The 17,926-nt window shown below is 39.2% G+C and overlaps 1 protein-coding gene across 3 annotated transcripts in view; it reads right to left on the bottom strand.

Annotated features, from left to right (window-relative positions):
• Positions 1-17,926, bottom strand: part of SNX12 (sorting nexin 12) — a 53,249-nt gene that overhangs the window by 14,224 nt on the left and 21,099 nt on the right. The window contains exons 5-7 of one of the 3 annotated variants that reach the window (XR_006731751.1): positions 15,714-15,747; positions 15,091-15,225; positions 13,410-13,972 (exon numbers count right to left, since the gene is read on the bottom strand). The exons of 1 other annotated variant lie outside the window; for it this stretch is intronic. Coding sequence is in view for 1 of the 2 variants with exons in the window: in XM_045538673.1 (XP_045394629.1) it covers positions 15,167-15,225; positions 15,714-15,747 (93 nt within the window). In the remaining variant the exon portion in view is untranslated. Of the gene's footprint in view, positions 1-13,409; positions 13,973-14,723; positions 15,226-15,713; positions 15,748-17,926 lie in introns of those variants that run through there. One more of the 3 variants, XM_045538673.1, reaches the window with a different exon arrangement.

Below are 17,926 nucleotides of genomic sequence, written 5' to 3'. Positions count from 1 at the left end.
TTGACTAAAAAATATAAATTATATATACTATTTTTATAACTTTTCTGTAAGTCTGAATTATTACAAAATAATATGTTTAAAAAAAAAACTTACTGTAAGTTACCTAGATGGGGGAAGGGAGAGAACACGGTGAGCTTCTGAGGTGCTAGTAGTTTCATTTCTTTTCTTTTTTTTCTTTTTTAATTTTATTTCAGAATATTATGGGGATACAAACATTTTGGTTACATAAATTGCTTTTGTACAATTTGACTCAAAGTTATAAGTGTGCCCATCACCCAGACAGTGTGTATTTTACCCATCCCCCCTTCCCTCTCCTACCTGCTTGATTTCTGATGAATGTTATTTCCATAGTTTCATTTTTTGATCTGAGTAGTGGTTATATGGGAGGGCTTCATTTTATAATTATTTGTTAAACTATATATACATGTTGTGTGAACATTATGTATATTTCACAATTTGAAAAGCTTAAAAAAACCTTATTGTCAAAAATGAAATGGAACAGAATGCCTGTAAACATATGCTTTTCTTTCACAGAGGAAAGAGGCCTCTGTTTCTAACATACTCAGGTTCTTTGATGGTGTTTGGTGGACAGAAGACACTAAGAATGACTGCCCTGGGTGGTGATGGACATTATGCTTCCCTAGACTTTCTCCTACTTCCCTGCTCAATCCTTTTTAAAGTTTTCCTTCTTCACAACAAGGAAGCCAGTGTGGCAAAGAAACGAACAAGAGGAGAGTGACGAGAGATGGTGCCAGAGGGATGAGGAATGAGATGGCCTTGTAGCTTCTGAAACACAAAAACACAAGGAGTCCCTCTGTCCAGATGGTGTTACATTTGCACTTTATTGATACAGTTGCAAAGGTGTCTCATGAATTAAAATGCATTCCTTCTTTATTTCTCTCAAAAAAAAATAAAGTTTTCCTTCTTCATTTCCTCTGCCTCACACTCCTTAAATGTGTGTCCCTTTAGGTCTTATCTTCATCCCTCTTCCTGTCCCATTAACCAAATTCCTGTGGCTTCAACTAACAGCTATATGCTGACAAACCACAACTCTCTCATAAATTTCAAACCCATATATCCAAGTATCTACTATAAATCTGTATATCAATATCCCAGAGGCATCTCAAATTCAATGTATACAAAATTGATTTTATCATCTTTCCCCATCTGCCACTAACCTCAAACTTTGTCCCCCTGAATTCCCTCGTTCAGCGAATGGCGCTCAAGCCTGGAGCATAAGATTCATCCTTTACATTTATCTTCACTAGTCCCCACATAGTCTCCAGAGCTTCTTGACTCAGTCCTGAGTATCTCTAAAATCTGCCCCCAGTTCCCTGTCTTCACTGCCATTGTCTAGGTTCAAGCGCTCAAATTTTTTACCTGGATTACTCTGGTAGCCACTTAACTAGTCTTCATGCTTCTAGTTTTCTGTCCTCCACCAATCCAGCTTTCACATAGCCACCAGAGTAAACTTTCTAAAATGACAATTTGACCAAGATTGCTCCACTAAAAGTCCTTCAGTGGTTTCTCATAGCTTCAGAATATAGTCAAGCCTTGGCATAGCTTGACCTACAACACCCTTCCTGGTCTCTCCAGCCTCTGACTCTCTCTAGTCTCATTTCTAACCACTATTTTTTTTTTTTTTGAGACAGTCTCGCTCTTTTGCCCTGGCTAGAGTGCCGTGGCATCATCCTAGCTCACAACAACCTCAAACTCCTGGGCTCAAGCAATCCTTCTGCCTCAGCTTCCCAAGAAGCTGGGACTACAGGCATGCACCACCATGCCCGGCTAATTTTTTCTATATATTTTTAGTTGTCTGGCTAATTTCTTTCTATTTTTAGTAGAGACGGGGTCTCGCTCTTGCTCAGGCTGGTCTTGAACTCCTGACCTCGAGCGATCCACCCGCCTCGGCCTCCCAGAGTGCTAAGATTACAGGTGTGAGCCACTGTGCCCAGCCTACATTTCTAACCACTCTTTACTCCTGTCATACTGAGCTACTTTTGGATCCTTGAAGAGGCCATACTCTCTCATTTCTGTCCCTTTTCCTAGAATACCTTTCCCTCTAATATTTCACTTAGCTAACTCCTACCTTTCCTTCAAAACACTATTTCATCATCATCTCTTCTAGGAAGTCTTCCTTAGCACCCCAAAAATGGGTTAGGTAGTTCTCCTACATTCTTCCATGATATATTATGCTTACTTTTGTCACAACACTTATCCCATGGTGCTATAATTATCTGCTTATCCATATGTCTCTCACACTAAGCTATGAGTTTCATAAGAATAGGGACCATTTCTTATTTCTCTCTAGGATGATGTCTGGTACATATAAGTGATCAATAAATTTCTGCCAAATAAAATTATCCATTGTGGGCAGGGAGCCACAGTGCTGTCAGGCAATAATGAATTTCATCATAAATCAAGGAATTCAAGTTGATTGCTCAGTCCAATTAGAACCTAGAAAATCCTATTAAAGGAATTAGGCATTTTAACATTTAATGATATTACTTAAATGATGTGCCATCTGACACAAGCAGAGGGTAGAAGTTCAAAAAATAGGAAACAGTGTCACTGACTTTTAATGGAGTCAGAGAAATATTCGTCAAAGATTCACTATCAGTTAAAGGTAAGAAAATCAAAGATGCCTGCAAGTACCCATACCAATTCTACCTTTTGAGTCTGTCCCTCCTACTTCAGCCCTATCACAATGACTTGGTTCAGGCTCTCATCATCTCTCTCCTAGATTACCATAATAGCCTCTTGTACTGAGTTGAATAGTGTCCCCCCCCCAAAATTCATGTCCACTTGGAACCTCAGAATGTGACATTATTTGGAATTAGGATCTTTGCAGATGTAATTAGTTAAAATGAGATTATACTGGATTAGGATAGGCCCTAAATCCAAGTGTCCTTATAAGAAGGCCATGTAGGCTGGGCGCGGTGGCTCATGCCTGTAATCCTAGCACTCTGGGAGGCCAAGGCGGGCGGATCGTTTGGGCTCAGGAGTTCGAGACCAGCCTGAGCAAGAGCGAGATCCCGTCTCTACTAAAAATAGAAAGAAATTAGCTGGACAACTAAAATATATATAGAAAAAAATTAGCCGGGCATGGTGGCGCATGCCTGTAGTCCCAGCTACCCGGGAGGCTGAGGCAGTAGGATCGCGGAAGCCCAGGAGTTTGAGGTTGTTGTGAGCTAGGCTGACGCCATGGCACTCACTCTAGCCCGGGCAACAAAGCAAGACTCTGTCCAAAAAAAAAAAAAAAGAAGGCCATGTAAACACACACAGAGAAGATCATGTTAAGACATGCAGGAAAGAAGGCCACGTGAAGAGAGAAGCAGAGATTAGAGCGATACAACTACAAGCCAAGGAATGCCAAGATTGCTGGGAGCCATCATAAGCTAGGAAGAGGCAAGGAAGAATTCTTCCCTAGAGCCTTCAGAGGGAGCATGGCCCTGTCAATACCTTGATTTTGGACTTTTAGCCTCCAGAACTGAGGGAATACATTTCTGCGTTTTAAGCTACCCAATTTGTGGTAATTTATTCTTGCCATCCTAGGAAACTAATACACCTCCTAAATGATCTCCCTGCCTTGGCTTGCCTTCTTCCAATCCATTTTCTACAGTGCCACCAGGATGGCTCTTTCTAAAATATACATGTGATCATGTCACTCCTCTGCTTACAACCCTGCCATGATTCCCCCATTGGCCCATGTTGATGTTTCCGGCCTCATCTCTTGCTAATCTGTTATATAATTCCTGCACTTTAACAATATACTACTTGAAGTTCTCCCGAAATACTATACTCATGCACACTTCTGTGCTTTCCTACATACACACTGCTCCCTCTGGAACATACTCCCACACCATCAAATTTTTCTTATTTCTATCTCTACAACCTAATATGCAAGGCAGTGACAGTAGTGAATACAAAATGGGTTTTCACAAAATTTGGCTGTGAAGGCTGGGATTCTTTTGTCAGTTTCAAATTTTGAAATCAGAGATTTTAGAGTTTGCTTTCTAGTATATACTGCTAGAAAGGGATCTCCTACTTATACAAAGGCACTCTTCCAACATTCTGTCATTGGTCCTCTACTGTTTTCCCTCTACTATTTTCCCCCTTTGGGATAGATAGCATCCAGTCTTATGGCTTCAAATACCACCTATCATCATTGAGACTAGCAAATCTCTCTCTCTTGTTTTACTCTCTCCCCCAAGTTCAGACCACTTGAAGTTGTCCCACAGCAAACTGATGCTCTGTTCATTTTTTTCCCAGTCATTTCCTCTCTCTGTGTTTCATTTGGGATAATTTCTATTCCTGTGTCTTCAAGTTTACTAACCTTTTTTTCAGTAGTGTCTAATCTGTTAATTCCATCAAGTATATTTTTTCTCAGATATTTTATTTATCATAACTAGAAGTTTGATTTCAGTCTTTTTATAGCCTTCATGCCTCTCCTCAACATGATCACATGATCATATTTTCCTCTATTAAACATAGGAAGTATATTCATAATAACTGTTTTAGTGTCATTTTCTACTAATTATATCATCTGTGTTATTTCTGGATCTGTATCTATTGATTGATTAAGTTTTGTCATATAGGACAAAAAGAACCTTTGGTCTAGAGCTAATTTGTCCCCACTACTGAAGCAATACCCTTCTAAGTACTCAACCCAATGCCCTGTGTATTGCACTCTGGCTTTTAGGAATATGTGTGAGATGTTGGAATTGTTCTGCCTGATCCTTTCTGGTGGTTCTATCCCCAGTCTCAAGTAGTTACCTCATATGTATGTGTTGAGGAGTACTCAGCTGAATACTTAAGGGAATCCTCTGTAGATCTCAGGCACACACACACACACACACACACACAAACACATGTTCTGAGCTTGGCAAGATAGGGGTTCAGTTGCAGATGGGTTAGAATGGAAGAATAAAAGTACATCATGGAAAACCTTGAATGATGTACTAAGGAGTTTTAACTTTATTTTGTAAGAAATGGGAAGCCATCAAAAGGCTTTTGAGCCAATAGAACAGCAACTATGTTACCACATTCTGTGTGTGTGTGTGTTTCCTCTTTGGTACTGTACTCTGCATATTCTAACCACCTCACTCTGCATGCATTCTCAATTCTGTCTCCTAAACCCAGAGAGACTACTAGGCTCTAGCCAGGTTCCCCTTTCTTAAACTGTTGTTTCATATATTTTGTCTGGTTTTGTAGTTGTTTAATACCAAAGAGTAAATCCAGTCTTTGTTACCTACTCCATCATAATCAGAAGCATAAGTCCTTACCCTTTTGAAAATATACCTATATCCACCATGAAAAAAATGGATTGTAGAAGGGTAAAAGTAGAACCAAGGAGACTAGGATACTGCAATAATCCAGGTGAAAAATAAATAGCTTGGACTAAGTTGGTAGCAATGGAGATGAAGAGAAATAGATTTTGGGTACATTTTTGTTTGTTTGAGAGTAGCAACTGTGTCTGTTACTTACCACTAAACTTTTATCACAGTACCAGGCCCATAGTAGATTTTTAATAAACAAAAGACAATTTATGTCACCCCCAGTGATTATCTCAAAGATAAATAATGCATGGTCACTGTTCACAAGAAATTACCAATCTAGTGCTGAAACAAAGATCTGACTGTATTATCCTGTTGGCTCTAAAGCCTTTTGATGGCTTCCCACTTCTTACAAAATAAAGTTAATACTCCTTAGCACATCATTCCATGATGTACTTCTATTCTTCCTTCTAACCCATCTGCAACTGAACCCTTATCCTACCAAGCTCTCATACTTTAATGTTAACAGACTACAAGTAAATAAATGTTGAGTAAACAAATAAATGGTATAATACTTTCTAGTTCCTGATTGTATCTTAGGAAGATAATAAATTCGGGGAATAAGCATCTTACACCAAGCCACAGCTATTTTGATCTTTTAATAATCTAGAATAGAGAAAATAATTTACCCTAACACTGGGTCCCCTTCTCAAACATCCCATTCCTATTAGAGATACCACTATTCTTCTAGTCTTTTGGGTAAAAATTTTGGCCTCATCTTTGGAAACAGAATTCAAAAAGAGATTTCTCATTTATTCCATTATAATGTGACTCATTTACACATCCTTCTTCAGCGCTATTGGGACCACTATCATCTAGGATCTCATTGCCTCACACCTAGATTGCCATAACAGATGCCTAGCTGGTCTCCCTTTTCTGTTTCCCAGTTTACCTTATATACAGTTGTTGGAAAACTTCCTAAAGCACAGCTTTCATCATGTCACTCTCTTCCTCAAGGGACTTCAACTGCTCTCTAGCTGCATCAAGTCTGACCTCTTCAGCTTGGCTTTCTAAGGCTTCCATTATCTGCTCTCCTACCAATACAATACTACGTTATTTCCTGTTAACCTCACACTTGTAACTGCCACTCAGTTACAGTTACACCAATTTCCTCACTCTTCTTGGATCACACTAGGCACATTCCCATCTCCATACCTTTCTTCATACTGTTTCCACCTCTATGAATGTCTTATCATCTTCCCCTGTATCCAAATCACCCTGATGCTTACTAATCAACCTGAGTCCCACCTCTTCACTATGCTTTTTCAAAAAAAAATGTACTGTAACCTTGAGAGTAAAATGTATCTGAAACTATAGATAGCTCCCAAAGAACTTGGCATAGCACTGGGCATAAAGAACCCAAATAAGTACTTTCCCAAATGGATGCATATATAAAATAACAAGAACAAAATTCATAATATTTAATGAATAGAATCTCAATCTCTTTCACTGGTTCCTCATTCTCTGCTCGCCTCTTAAATGCTATTGTAAAAATGGGGATTATATTAATATCTACCTCATTTAAGGTTGTTGTGAGAATTAAATGTACAAGTACATATAAAGCATTTAGTATAGTGCCTGCCACACAGCAGGCTCTCAGTATATGTTAGTAATTATTATATCACTGTCACCATTCCCCAAACTTGTTTTACTGCCTATAGTCTTGTTCTTGGCTAATGGTCTCTCCATTGACCTAGGCTCCTAAACCAGGGCCTTTTAAAGCTTTAAGTCATTTTAATGCCATTTAATGCCTTTAAGCCCTTTTAATTCCCCTCACACTCTCCATATTCACTTAGTCAGCAAAGGCCCATTGATTCTTCTTTAGAAATACCTCTCTGAATCTATCACCTGCTCTCTTTTGTTCAGGTCTTTATTTCCCCCTTGAGAATTCCAATGACCGTCTTAAACTAGTCCCTACTTCTGGTCTTTCCCTTACGCTTCACACTGTAACCAGGCATCTAAAATGCAGTTCACCTGCTCCTTTAAAACTCTTCAGTAGCTACCAATTATACTACACAGTTTGGCATGCAAATCCCTTTTGTGCTCTGACCCCTGCCTGCCTATCCAACTTTATCTTCTATCAATTCCTTATTTTATATAGTTCAGTTATACCAGTCTATTTTCAGTTATAAGAATGGGCCATACTATTTCACCCCAGCAGACCTGGGTGATTTAATTTCTTTTCCTGAAATGTCCTATCTAATCTTGTGCACTTGGTAAATGTCTATTCATTCTTTATGTTTCCATTTAATTAATTACCTTCTCTGTGAAGATGTCTCAAATTTCACTCTCTGTTGTTACACTTTATCACATTTTGTCTGTTTCCTCTACTACTACATCGCTCTTATTTCTTAAGAGCAAAAGCTATGTCGTAGTCATATTTTTATTCTGTGTCTAGCACATAGTAGGAGGGGAATGGTTATTTAATGACTAAATAAACCTCCTATCCAGCCTTATTTCCTGCTAGTCTACCAGTTCCATGAATATATAATACACAGCACTTTCTACCCTCTCTCCCTTGCTGATGCCAATCTCTGTGCCCACGATGTTTTCTACTACCTCATCTCAGTCTGCTGAAAATCTACCTATTTTCCAAGGGCCAGGTCATTTTCATCTCCTATTGCTACATTTTCTCATCACCATGGCTGAAAGTGATCTCTTTCTTACCCTGCTCTCTATTACATGGTGACATCTTAGAATCAATAAGATCCAAAAATCAATAAGATTTTGGGATCAATAAGATCTAAAGATCAATAAGATCTACTCTCTGCCCTCAAAAACTTACTGTCTACCGTGGGGGTCCTTAACCTAGGACAGTGGTTCTCAAAGTCTAGTGAAGGGCCAGGCGCAGTGGCTCACGCCTGTAATCCTAGCACTCTGGGAGGCCGAGGCGGGTGGATCGCTTGAGGTCAGGAGTTCAAGCCCAGCCTGAGCAAGAGTGAGACCCCCGTCTCTACTAAAAATAGAAAGAAATTATCTGGCCAACTAAAAAATATATATATAGAAAAAATTAGCTGGGCATGGTGGCGCATGCCTGTAGTCCCAGTTACTCGGGAGGCTGAGGCAGTAGAATCGCTTAAGCCCAGGAGTTTGAGGTTGCTGTGAGCTAGGCTGATGCCACGGCACTCACTCTAGCCTGGGCAACAGAGTGAGACTCTGTCTAAAAAAAAAAAAAAAAAAAAAAAAGGTCTAGTGAAGAAAAGAATCACCTAGTGGGATTGTTCAAGATCTTTGGGGCCCACACTCAAAAGACTCTGATTTAGGCCAGGTGTGGTGGCTCATGCCTGTAATCCCAACACTTTGGGAGGCTGAGGTGGGAGGATTGCTCGACCTCAGGGGTTTGAGCCTGCAGTGAGCTATGATCACCAGGAGTTCCAGGCCAGCCTGGGCAACATAGAAAATTTTTAAAAATTTTTAAAAATTACCCAGGCATGGTGGTGCACACTTATAGGCCCAGCTACTTGGAAGGCTGAGGCAACAGGATTACTTGAATTCAGGAGTTCAAGCCTGCTGTGATCTATGTTTGTGCCACTGTACTCCAGCCTTGGTGACAGAGTGAGACCTTGTCTCAAAAAAAAAAAAAAAGATTCTGATTCAGTAACTAGGGGTGGGACCCTGGAATTGGCTTTATAAACAAGCATTCCAGGTGATTCTAATGCAGGTGAATAGGTCTGTGCATGCCCTTTGGGAGGTTCATGAACCCCATGAAAAATTGAGTAAATATATGCATATATGTGTATTTTTCTAGAGAGTCCACAGTTTATATCATCTATGACCTCTAAAAAAGTTTAAAAGTCCCTGATCAAATGGGAAACATATGTTAACCGAAAAGTTACAAAACAACCTAAGTGCTAGAAAATAAATATGAATAAAGTACTGTGGGAATAGAGACCAGAAAGCAACTAAGTGTCCCTGGGGTAGCTGCAAAAAGCTTCATGTGAGGGTAACATTTTAGCAGGATCTTCAAAAGTGAGTAAAAATTTACCAAGTGGAATAGAAGAATGTTGGTATTCTAGACAGAAGGAAAGCATATGTAAAGACACAGAGATACAAAAAAAAAAAGTTTTGCATTCAATATGTCTAGAATATTTGTGAGAGGAAGTACATGTGAATAATGAGACGAGACATAGTTAGGGCCTTGTATACCAAGTTAAAGAGTTTGAACTTTATCCTGTAAGTAACAGAAAAACAACATAGTTTTTTAAAATGGAGGTTAAACTCCCAAAACATAAAATTCACCATTTTAACCACTTTATGGTGTACAATTCAATAGCTTCCAGTACATTCATAACATTGTACAGCCATCACCAATATCTATCCAAAACACTTCATCACCCAAAAGAAACCCTGTACCCCTTAAGCAGTTGCTCTCTATTCCTCCCTGCCTCCAGTCCCTGACAGCCACTAATCTGCATTCATTCTCTAAGGATCTTCCTATTCTGGAAATGACATATAAATGGAACCATACAATATGAGATTTTCTTCTGTTTGGCTTCTTTCACTTTGAATAATATTTAGTTCACCCATGTTGTAGCATGTATCACTAATTCATTCCTTTTTATGGGTGAATAATACAGTCTTTTATGAATATATCACATTTGTTTATCCATTCATCAGTTGATAGACATTGTTTCCCCTTTTTGGCTATGATAAAGACAGTAGTCTCCCCTTATCCATGGTTTTGTTTTCCATGAATTCAATTACCTGTGGTCAACCATGGTCTGAAAATATTAAATGGAATATTCCTAAAATAAACAATTCATAAATTTTAAATTACACATGCTGTTGTGAGGAGCATGATGAAATCTTGGGCTGTTCTGCCCAGGACACGAATCATTCCTTCTTTGTCCAGTGTATCCACACTGTATACACTGCCCACCCATTAGTCACTTAGTAGCCATCTTTGTTATCAGATCGAAAAACATAGTATATATAAGGTTCAATATTAGCCACAGTTTCAGACATCCACTGAGGGTCTTGAAACTTATCCCCCACAGATAAGGGGGAGGCAATACTGTAATGCTGCTATGAACATTTGTGTACAAGTTTTTGTTTGCAAGCCTGCTTTCAATTTTCTTGGGTATTCATTAATACGTAGCAGTGGAATTGCTGGGTCATATGGTAATTCTATGTTTAACTTTTTGAGGAACCCCAACAGCAGTTTTTAAGCAAGGAAATGATCAGCAGGACAGTAACTACAACAACAGTATAGAAAAAGCTGGAATGAAAAAGAGACAGGAGGCAGGAAGACCACAGAGAATCCTACTGTGATAGTCTAAGTAAGAGCAGATAAGGGAGTGAATTAAAAAGAGACTAGATTCACAAAACCAGAAAGAAGGGAGGAAACAACATAAAATAATATATAATCTCACCATCCAAATATAACTACTATATACATTTGGGAACATTTCTTTGCTGTTTTTTCTTCTTTTTTTTTTTCTTTTACTTTCATTTTTTTCCCCATGGATTTGCTTATTCTGGATGCTGTTTTTTCCCTATGCTTTCTTTTTTTTTGAGACAGAGTCTCACTCTGTTGTCCAGGCTAGAGTGCCATGGCGTCATCCTAGCTCACTGCAACCTCAAACTCCTGGGCTCAAGTGATCCTCCTGCCTCAGCCTCCCGAGTAGCTGGGACTACAGGCACACGCTGCTATGCCCAGCTAATTTTTTCTATTCTTAGTAGAAACAGTGTCTCATTCTTGCTCAGGCTGGTCTCCAACTCCAGACCCCAAGCAATCCTCCCACCTCAGCCTCCCAGAGTGCTAGGATTACAGGCGTGAGCCACCATGCCCAGTCCCCTATGCTTTTATTAAACACTAATTCATAACATAGAAAAAGGAAGCTAGAGAAGAGGTAAAGCTAATAGTACTGTATGTGTAATATTCAGGACAAGGGATAAGTCAAAGAGATTACACTAAACTTGCAAGTTTAGAAAACCAAAGGGATGGTGACAATATTAACTGAAACTGAGAACACAGAATGGTGAAGAGGTTTAAAAAGAGTAGGGCAAATGGTAGTGGTTAAAAAAGTAAAAAAGGTAGTGGTTAAGAGTGTTGGCCACTAAGCACTGGAACCAAATTGCTTAGGTTCAAATTTGGGCATAGTCACTTGCTAGCTATGACCCTGGGCAGGTTACTTACCTTTCTGTGTGTCATTTTCTTCATCTGTAAAATGGAGATAATGATAGGAACACTTCATTAAGTTGTTGTGAAAATTAAAGTAAATTAAAATATATAAAGCTGGCCGGGCACAGTGGCTCACGCCTGTAATCCTAGCACTCTGGGAGGCTGAGGCGGGAGGATCGCTCGAGGTCAGGAGTTCAAGACCAGCCTGAGCAAGAGCAAGACCCTGTCTCTACTAAAAATAGAAAGAAATTATATGGACAACTAAAAATATATATAGAAAAAATTAGCCGGGCATGGTGGCACATGCCTGTAATCCCAGCTACTCGGGGGGCTGAGGCAGTAGGATTGCTTGAGCCCAGGAGTCTGAGGTTGCTGTGAGCTAGGCTGATGCCACGGCAATCTAGCCTGGGCAAGGGAGTGAGACTCTGTCTCAAAAAATAAATAAATAAATAAAAAGTAAAGTCTATTTAAAAGATTTTTTTTTTAAATCAGAGACTCTTCAAATAGAATGTGAAATAACAACAAAAATAATCCTATATCCTTAAACTTTATCCTCCATGGCTCCTTTTTAAGCCTAACAAAACTGGGTCCATAAAAACCAATCTATTCCCTCCCTTGCTATCTAGACTAAAAGGTCTGCCTCCTCTTCTTTAACTTTAATAGGCCGGCCAGGCAGCCTCTTTAGGACCTCTTTTGTAGGTTTCCTGTGACACTTCAACTCCAGGCAGCCTGTTTTGTTCTACCCAGACAAGTGATCTAGTGAATTAGATCCAAAAGGTGATCTGCACTGATTACAGAGGAAGTTCTATCTTTTATACTCTTACCATCTTCTCTGTTTTCAACTAGCATGGCCTGTCAACTTGACCTGGCCATTGTTTTGCTATATTCCCCCAAAATTCAAGATATAAGTCAAACAAACAAAAGCATTAAGAATACTAATGGTAAATGCTAACTAAAAATGCTAATGTTAAAAGTACTATTCTGGAAGGAAAGTGTATTAGTCAGGGTTCTCCAGAGAGACAGAATCAATAGGATATATAAAGACAAGAGGTATGAGAGGGAATTTATTTGTTAGGGGAATTGGTTCACATGATTATCAATGCTGAGAAGTCCCACAACAGATCCTGGGATGCCGGCAGCATGGCTCAGTCCAAGTCTGAAGGCTTTAGAAGTGGAGAAGCTAAAGAAGACAGAAGAATGGCCAACAAACATATGAAAAAATGCTCAACATCTCTAATCATCAAGGAAATGCAAATCAAAACCACAATGAGATATCACTTATCTCCAGTGAGAATGGCCTTTATGAAAAAGTCCCAAAACAATAAATGTTGGCGTGGATGTGGAGAGACAGGAACACTCATACACTGCTGGCGGGACTGTAAACTAGTACAACCTCTGTGGAAAGCAATATGGAGATACCTTAAACAGATACAAGTAGACCTACCATTTGATCCAGCAATCCCATTATTGGGCATCTACCCAAAAGAACAAAAGACATTCTATAACAAAGATTATCTGCACCCGAATGTTTATAGCAGCACAATTCACAATTGCAAAGATGTGGAAAGAACCCAAGTGCTCATCAATACATGAGTGGATTAATAAAATGTGGTATATGTATACCATGGAGTGCTACTCAGCTATAAGAAACAATGGTGATATAGCCCCTCTTGTATTTTCCTGGATAGAGCTGGAACCCATTCTACTAAGTGAAGTATCCCAAGAATAGAAAAATAAGCACCACATGTACTCACCATCAAATTGGTTTCACTGATCATCACTTAAGAGCATATTTAGGAATAACATTAATCGGGTGTTGGGCAGATGTGGTGGGGGCAGGGGATGGGTGTATACATACATAATGAGTCCGATGCATACCATCTAGGGGATGGACACACTTGAAGCTCTGATTCGGGGGGTGGGGCAAGGGCAATATACATAACCTAAACTTTTGTACCCCCGTAATATGCTGAAATAAAAAAAAAAGAGAGAAGTGGGGAAGCTGATGGTATAACTCTCAGTCCAAGGACAAAGGCCTGAGAACCTGGCACGAGTTGGGGGAGCCACTGGTATTAAGTCCTAGAGTCCAAAGAGTGGGGAGCCTGGTGTCTGTTGTCCAAGGCAGGAGATAAGTGTATCCCAGCTCCAACAGATAGATCAACATATTCACCTTTTCCCCATTTTTTGTTCTCTACAGGTCCCTAGCAGATTGAATGGTGCCCAACCACATTGAGGGCAGATCTTCCCTACCCAGTCCATTCAGACTCACATGATAATCTCTTCTGGAAACACTCTCACAGACAAACCCTAAAATAATGCTTTTCCAGGTTTCTAAGTATTCCTTAATCCAGTCAAGTTGACGCCTAAAATTAACCATCACAGAAAGTATAGAGGACCTAATTTCTCACAAACTCAGGAAACAAAGGAAATTACCTTTCTTCAAATGGGCCTAATTTTCACTTAGTGTAGCCTGATCTCCAAGAGGTTCTGACGCTGAAACTTCTGTAAACTGCTGTGATAAGAAATAATTAATTGTATACCTACCTGTGAAGAATAATCCATCACATGATTAAACTTCCATCTCATTAACTCTCCTTTCCACTGTCTGATAATAGTGATTATTTATTGAGCTCTGAGTATGTGTCAGGCACCATGCTAGGTAGTTTATATATTTTTTTCATTTAATTCTTAAAATAACCATATAACTATCATTAATCCATTTTTTTTTCTTTTTTTTTTTTCTTTTTTTTTTTTTTTGAGACAGAGTCTTGCTCTGTTGCCCAGGCTAGAGTCAGTACCGTGGCGTCAGCCTAGCTCACAACAACCTCAAACTGCTGAGCTTAAGCGATCCTCCTGCCTCAGCCTCCCGAGTAGCTGGGACTACAGGCATGCGCCACCATGCCTGGCTAATTTTTTCTACATATATTTTTAGTTGGCCATATAATTTCTATTTTTAGTAGAGACGGGGTCTCACTCTTGCTCAGGCTGGTTTCGAACTCCTGACCTTGAGCGATCCACCCGCCTCGGCCTCCCAGAGTGCTAGGATTACAGGCGTGAGCCACCGCGCCCAGCCCATTAATCCATTTGATAGAGGAAGAAACTGAGGTTTGGAAAAGGTAAATAATTTTCCTGTGATCACACAGCTAGTAAATAGGAGAGCCAGGATTCATTCTTTTAACCATTAAATATTAAAGAAATATTTAAAATATGATTATCATCTCTACATAGCTAACATTTCATTAGAAAATGACACATCACTTTAATTGAACTTCTATCCATTTTAATTTCAAAGCACACTTCCATCCTATTTAACCTTGCCTTCATAGATATTTTTATTACAATTCAATCTAAGTTTCTTCATTCTTAAACTCATGCCAGGTACCAAAGCAGACTCGGTTCTCCCAGTTCTTCCAGTTTTTATATTTCATGAATACCACTCTACTGAATGTGTCCATAACCCGCAGGGCCCTCACCCTTTGTTTTGCTGCTTGTGGCCCAGGACTTAACCTCTCCTCTAGGGTCTAAGATTCATATCTATATTTTTCCATATTCCCCATATTTGCTTTTTTTCTTCCTTGTTGTTTTCTACAGAGCCAGGTTCTGTATGACTAGTCCATAGGGACTACTCACCTGGCTAAACCAGAATGACACAGATTGCCTCATAAACTGGAATTCTGAAAGCCTAAGAGCTCAATATCCCAGGTCACTAGTGACAGAGGGCTATACAAGCAACAGCTTCTTTGTGTTCTTTTTTTCTGATGATTGCTAGAATGACAAAAAAAAGAAATATTACATCTATAAGAATAGCCATTAAACTCCATATTATTACAGAGTAGAAATCAATTTAATAAGTCCCCGGTATGGTGATAAATAATTTTTCTGCTGTTGTCAACCAATATCAAATATACAGTATTAATATAAAACAGTTATAAGGCTCCTTTCTAGGTAATCAACTCCCTCTCCTCCACCCCATTGCCAGCAATTATGCACCTCAGTATCCAATTATTCCAACGTTCTTTTATCCTGTAACAAATGGCAGCCAGAACTGAATATGTGCCCAATAACCATCATGGCAGTTAATCTTAACAGTTTTCATAACTGGAGCTCTACATCTCCAATTCAGTCTCATTTTAGCTTTACATTTTCTCTTCTCCTATGCTTCTAGCTACATATCTTATTTATAGATAGACACTACTATATTAAATATAGTTAGGGTAACTAAGATCAAACCCTCATACTAAAGCAGATCTTACATAGTCCTCTGTATATTGTGAGTTGCAAATGGTCCTGGAAAAGAACAGTAAAAAGATTATTCCAAAAAGTCAAGACATTTTTTAAGCTCTAATTTTCTAATTACAAATAGATCAAAATTTATCACAGCATACTGGATACAACCCCAAAATAACCTCTTTTATATTAATGTTCATTGTTACCCAAATTATGATTTATAGTCAATTTCAATTCCAATGGTGACATTAATAGCTTATAAAACATATGCCCATTTCACATTTGTCAGCCACAGTACTCTAAACCTGTCAAGTTACTTCCCAGCTACCAATATCAGTTCCAAAATTTCCCTAAGATCTAAACAAAACAATTTCAAAAGGTTTTCTTAGTATATCATCTAGTGAATAATATTTTAAACAATAATGACTGTAGTTATATTCTCGATTCAAACTAATTACACAGATTCCAATATTATCTTCTTCTTATAAACCTAATTACACTCTATGTTTGAGCCAAAAAAAAAAAAAAATGAACCATCCACCATTTCCTAAAACCTTCTAACCTTTGGTTATGCCATCCATCCTGAGTGCCACCATGCCTGGCTGCGGCTGTTTACTTTCCTTTGCTCAACCCTACTCATGAGTCAAGATCAGGTTGCCATATTCTTGCATCTTCTTCACTGGATCCCCAAAATATTATTTTACCGTCTTTCTCTCTCCTCTCCTCTCCTCTCCTCTCTCTCCTCCCCTCCCCTCCCCTCCCCTCCCCTCTCCTTCCTTCCTTCCTTCCTTCCTTCCTTCCTTCCTTCCTTCCTTCCTTTCTTTTTCTTTCTTTCTTTCTTTCTTTCTCTCTCTCTCTCCTCTCTCTTTCTTTCTTTCCTTCCTTCCTTCTTTCTCTCTCTTTCTCTTTCTCTCTGTCTCTTTCTCTCTTTCTTTCTTTCTTTCTTGACAGAGTCTCACTCTGTCACCCAGGCTAGAGTGTCATGGCATCAGCCTAGCTCACAGCAACCTCAAACTCCTGGGCTCAAGCGATCCTCTTGCCTTAGCCTCCTAGGGTGCTAGGAGTACAGGCGTGAGCCACCATGCCCTGCCTATTTTACCATCTTACCTCAATAGTCTCTCTTCAAAGTTCATACTACTCAATTTTATCATCCTCTCAATGTTAAATATCAACCTCCAAGCTCTCTCCCCTACCTTTGTTGAGGACTTTGGTATTGTTTTTCTTTCCTCTTTTCATCCTGAAAGCCTTCATTATCCCCCTTGATGACCTAACATCAAAACCTCACAGATCCTTGACATATCCTATTCTAATTTCTTCAACTTGATTCCATTTCAGTCATCCATTTCGTTACTGACACCTGGAATGGCTTCACCTCCAAAACCAAACAGAGTCTTCTCTCAGAACTCCTTGTTTTTCTACCTCTCCTACACCTCATATTCCCTGAATTTACCCTTTAACTTCCTAAGGCCTTTACTTCATCAACCCTCTTACCTATTCTCCAAGGCCATCATGTCCTTTTGAAACTTTCTTCTCTACCTGAGATTACATGGACAGTGGGACTTCAGTAACAGTAACCAACACATTCAATTTTCCTATAACCTTGATTTTCCACCATACCGACTATGTCAATCTTTACCCACAAATCAACCCAACTATTTATATTCTCCATTTCTGCTAACAGATTACAAAGTGTTGCTGAGTAAAATTCTATACTTCTGGCTACCAGTTTCTCCTCCACTCAGACCATCTTCCACTGCTATCAGAATGCACTTTTTAAAAGTGACAAATAAAAATTGCATATATTAATGGTGTACAACATGATATCTTGAAATATTTATACATTGTGGAATGGCAAAACTGAGCTAATAATTGACATATGTATTACATCATATACTTAATTTTTGTGGTAGGAACACTTAAGAATGATCCTTTAAAACATAAATTGGTCAGGACTTCTGGAATGGCAGAGTGAGGAGCTCAGGAAATCCTCACTTCCTTAAAACAATGGTAAAACTGTACAAAATTGTCAAAAATAACAATTTCAGGACTCTGGAAATAGGCCAAAATTAAACAAATTTAGAAGTGTTTAATAGCTCAAATTAGCAAGAAAAGGAAACAAGCCCATTAAAAAATGGGCAAAAGGCCGGGCGCGGTGGCTCACGCCTGTAATCCTAGCAGTCTGGGAGGCCGAGGCGGGCAGATTGTTTGAACTCAGGAGTTCGAGACCAGCCTGAGCAAG

Source organism: Lemur catta, chromosome X (genome assembly GCF_020740605.2).
Source record: "Lemur catta isolate mLemCat1 chromosome X, mLemCat1.pri, whole genome shotgun sequence".
Taxonomy (NCBI): Eukaryota; Metazoa; Chordata; class Mammalia; order Primates; family Lemuridae; genus Lemur; species Lemur catta.
The sequence above is the reverse complement of the archived record's forward strand: the minus strand, read 5'-3'. Positions and strand labels throughout refer to the sequence as shown.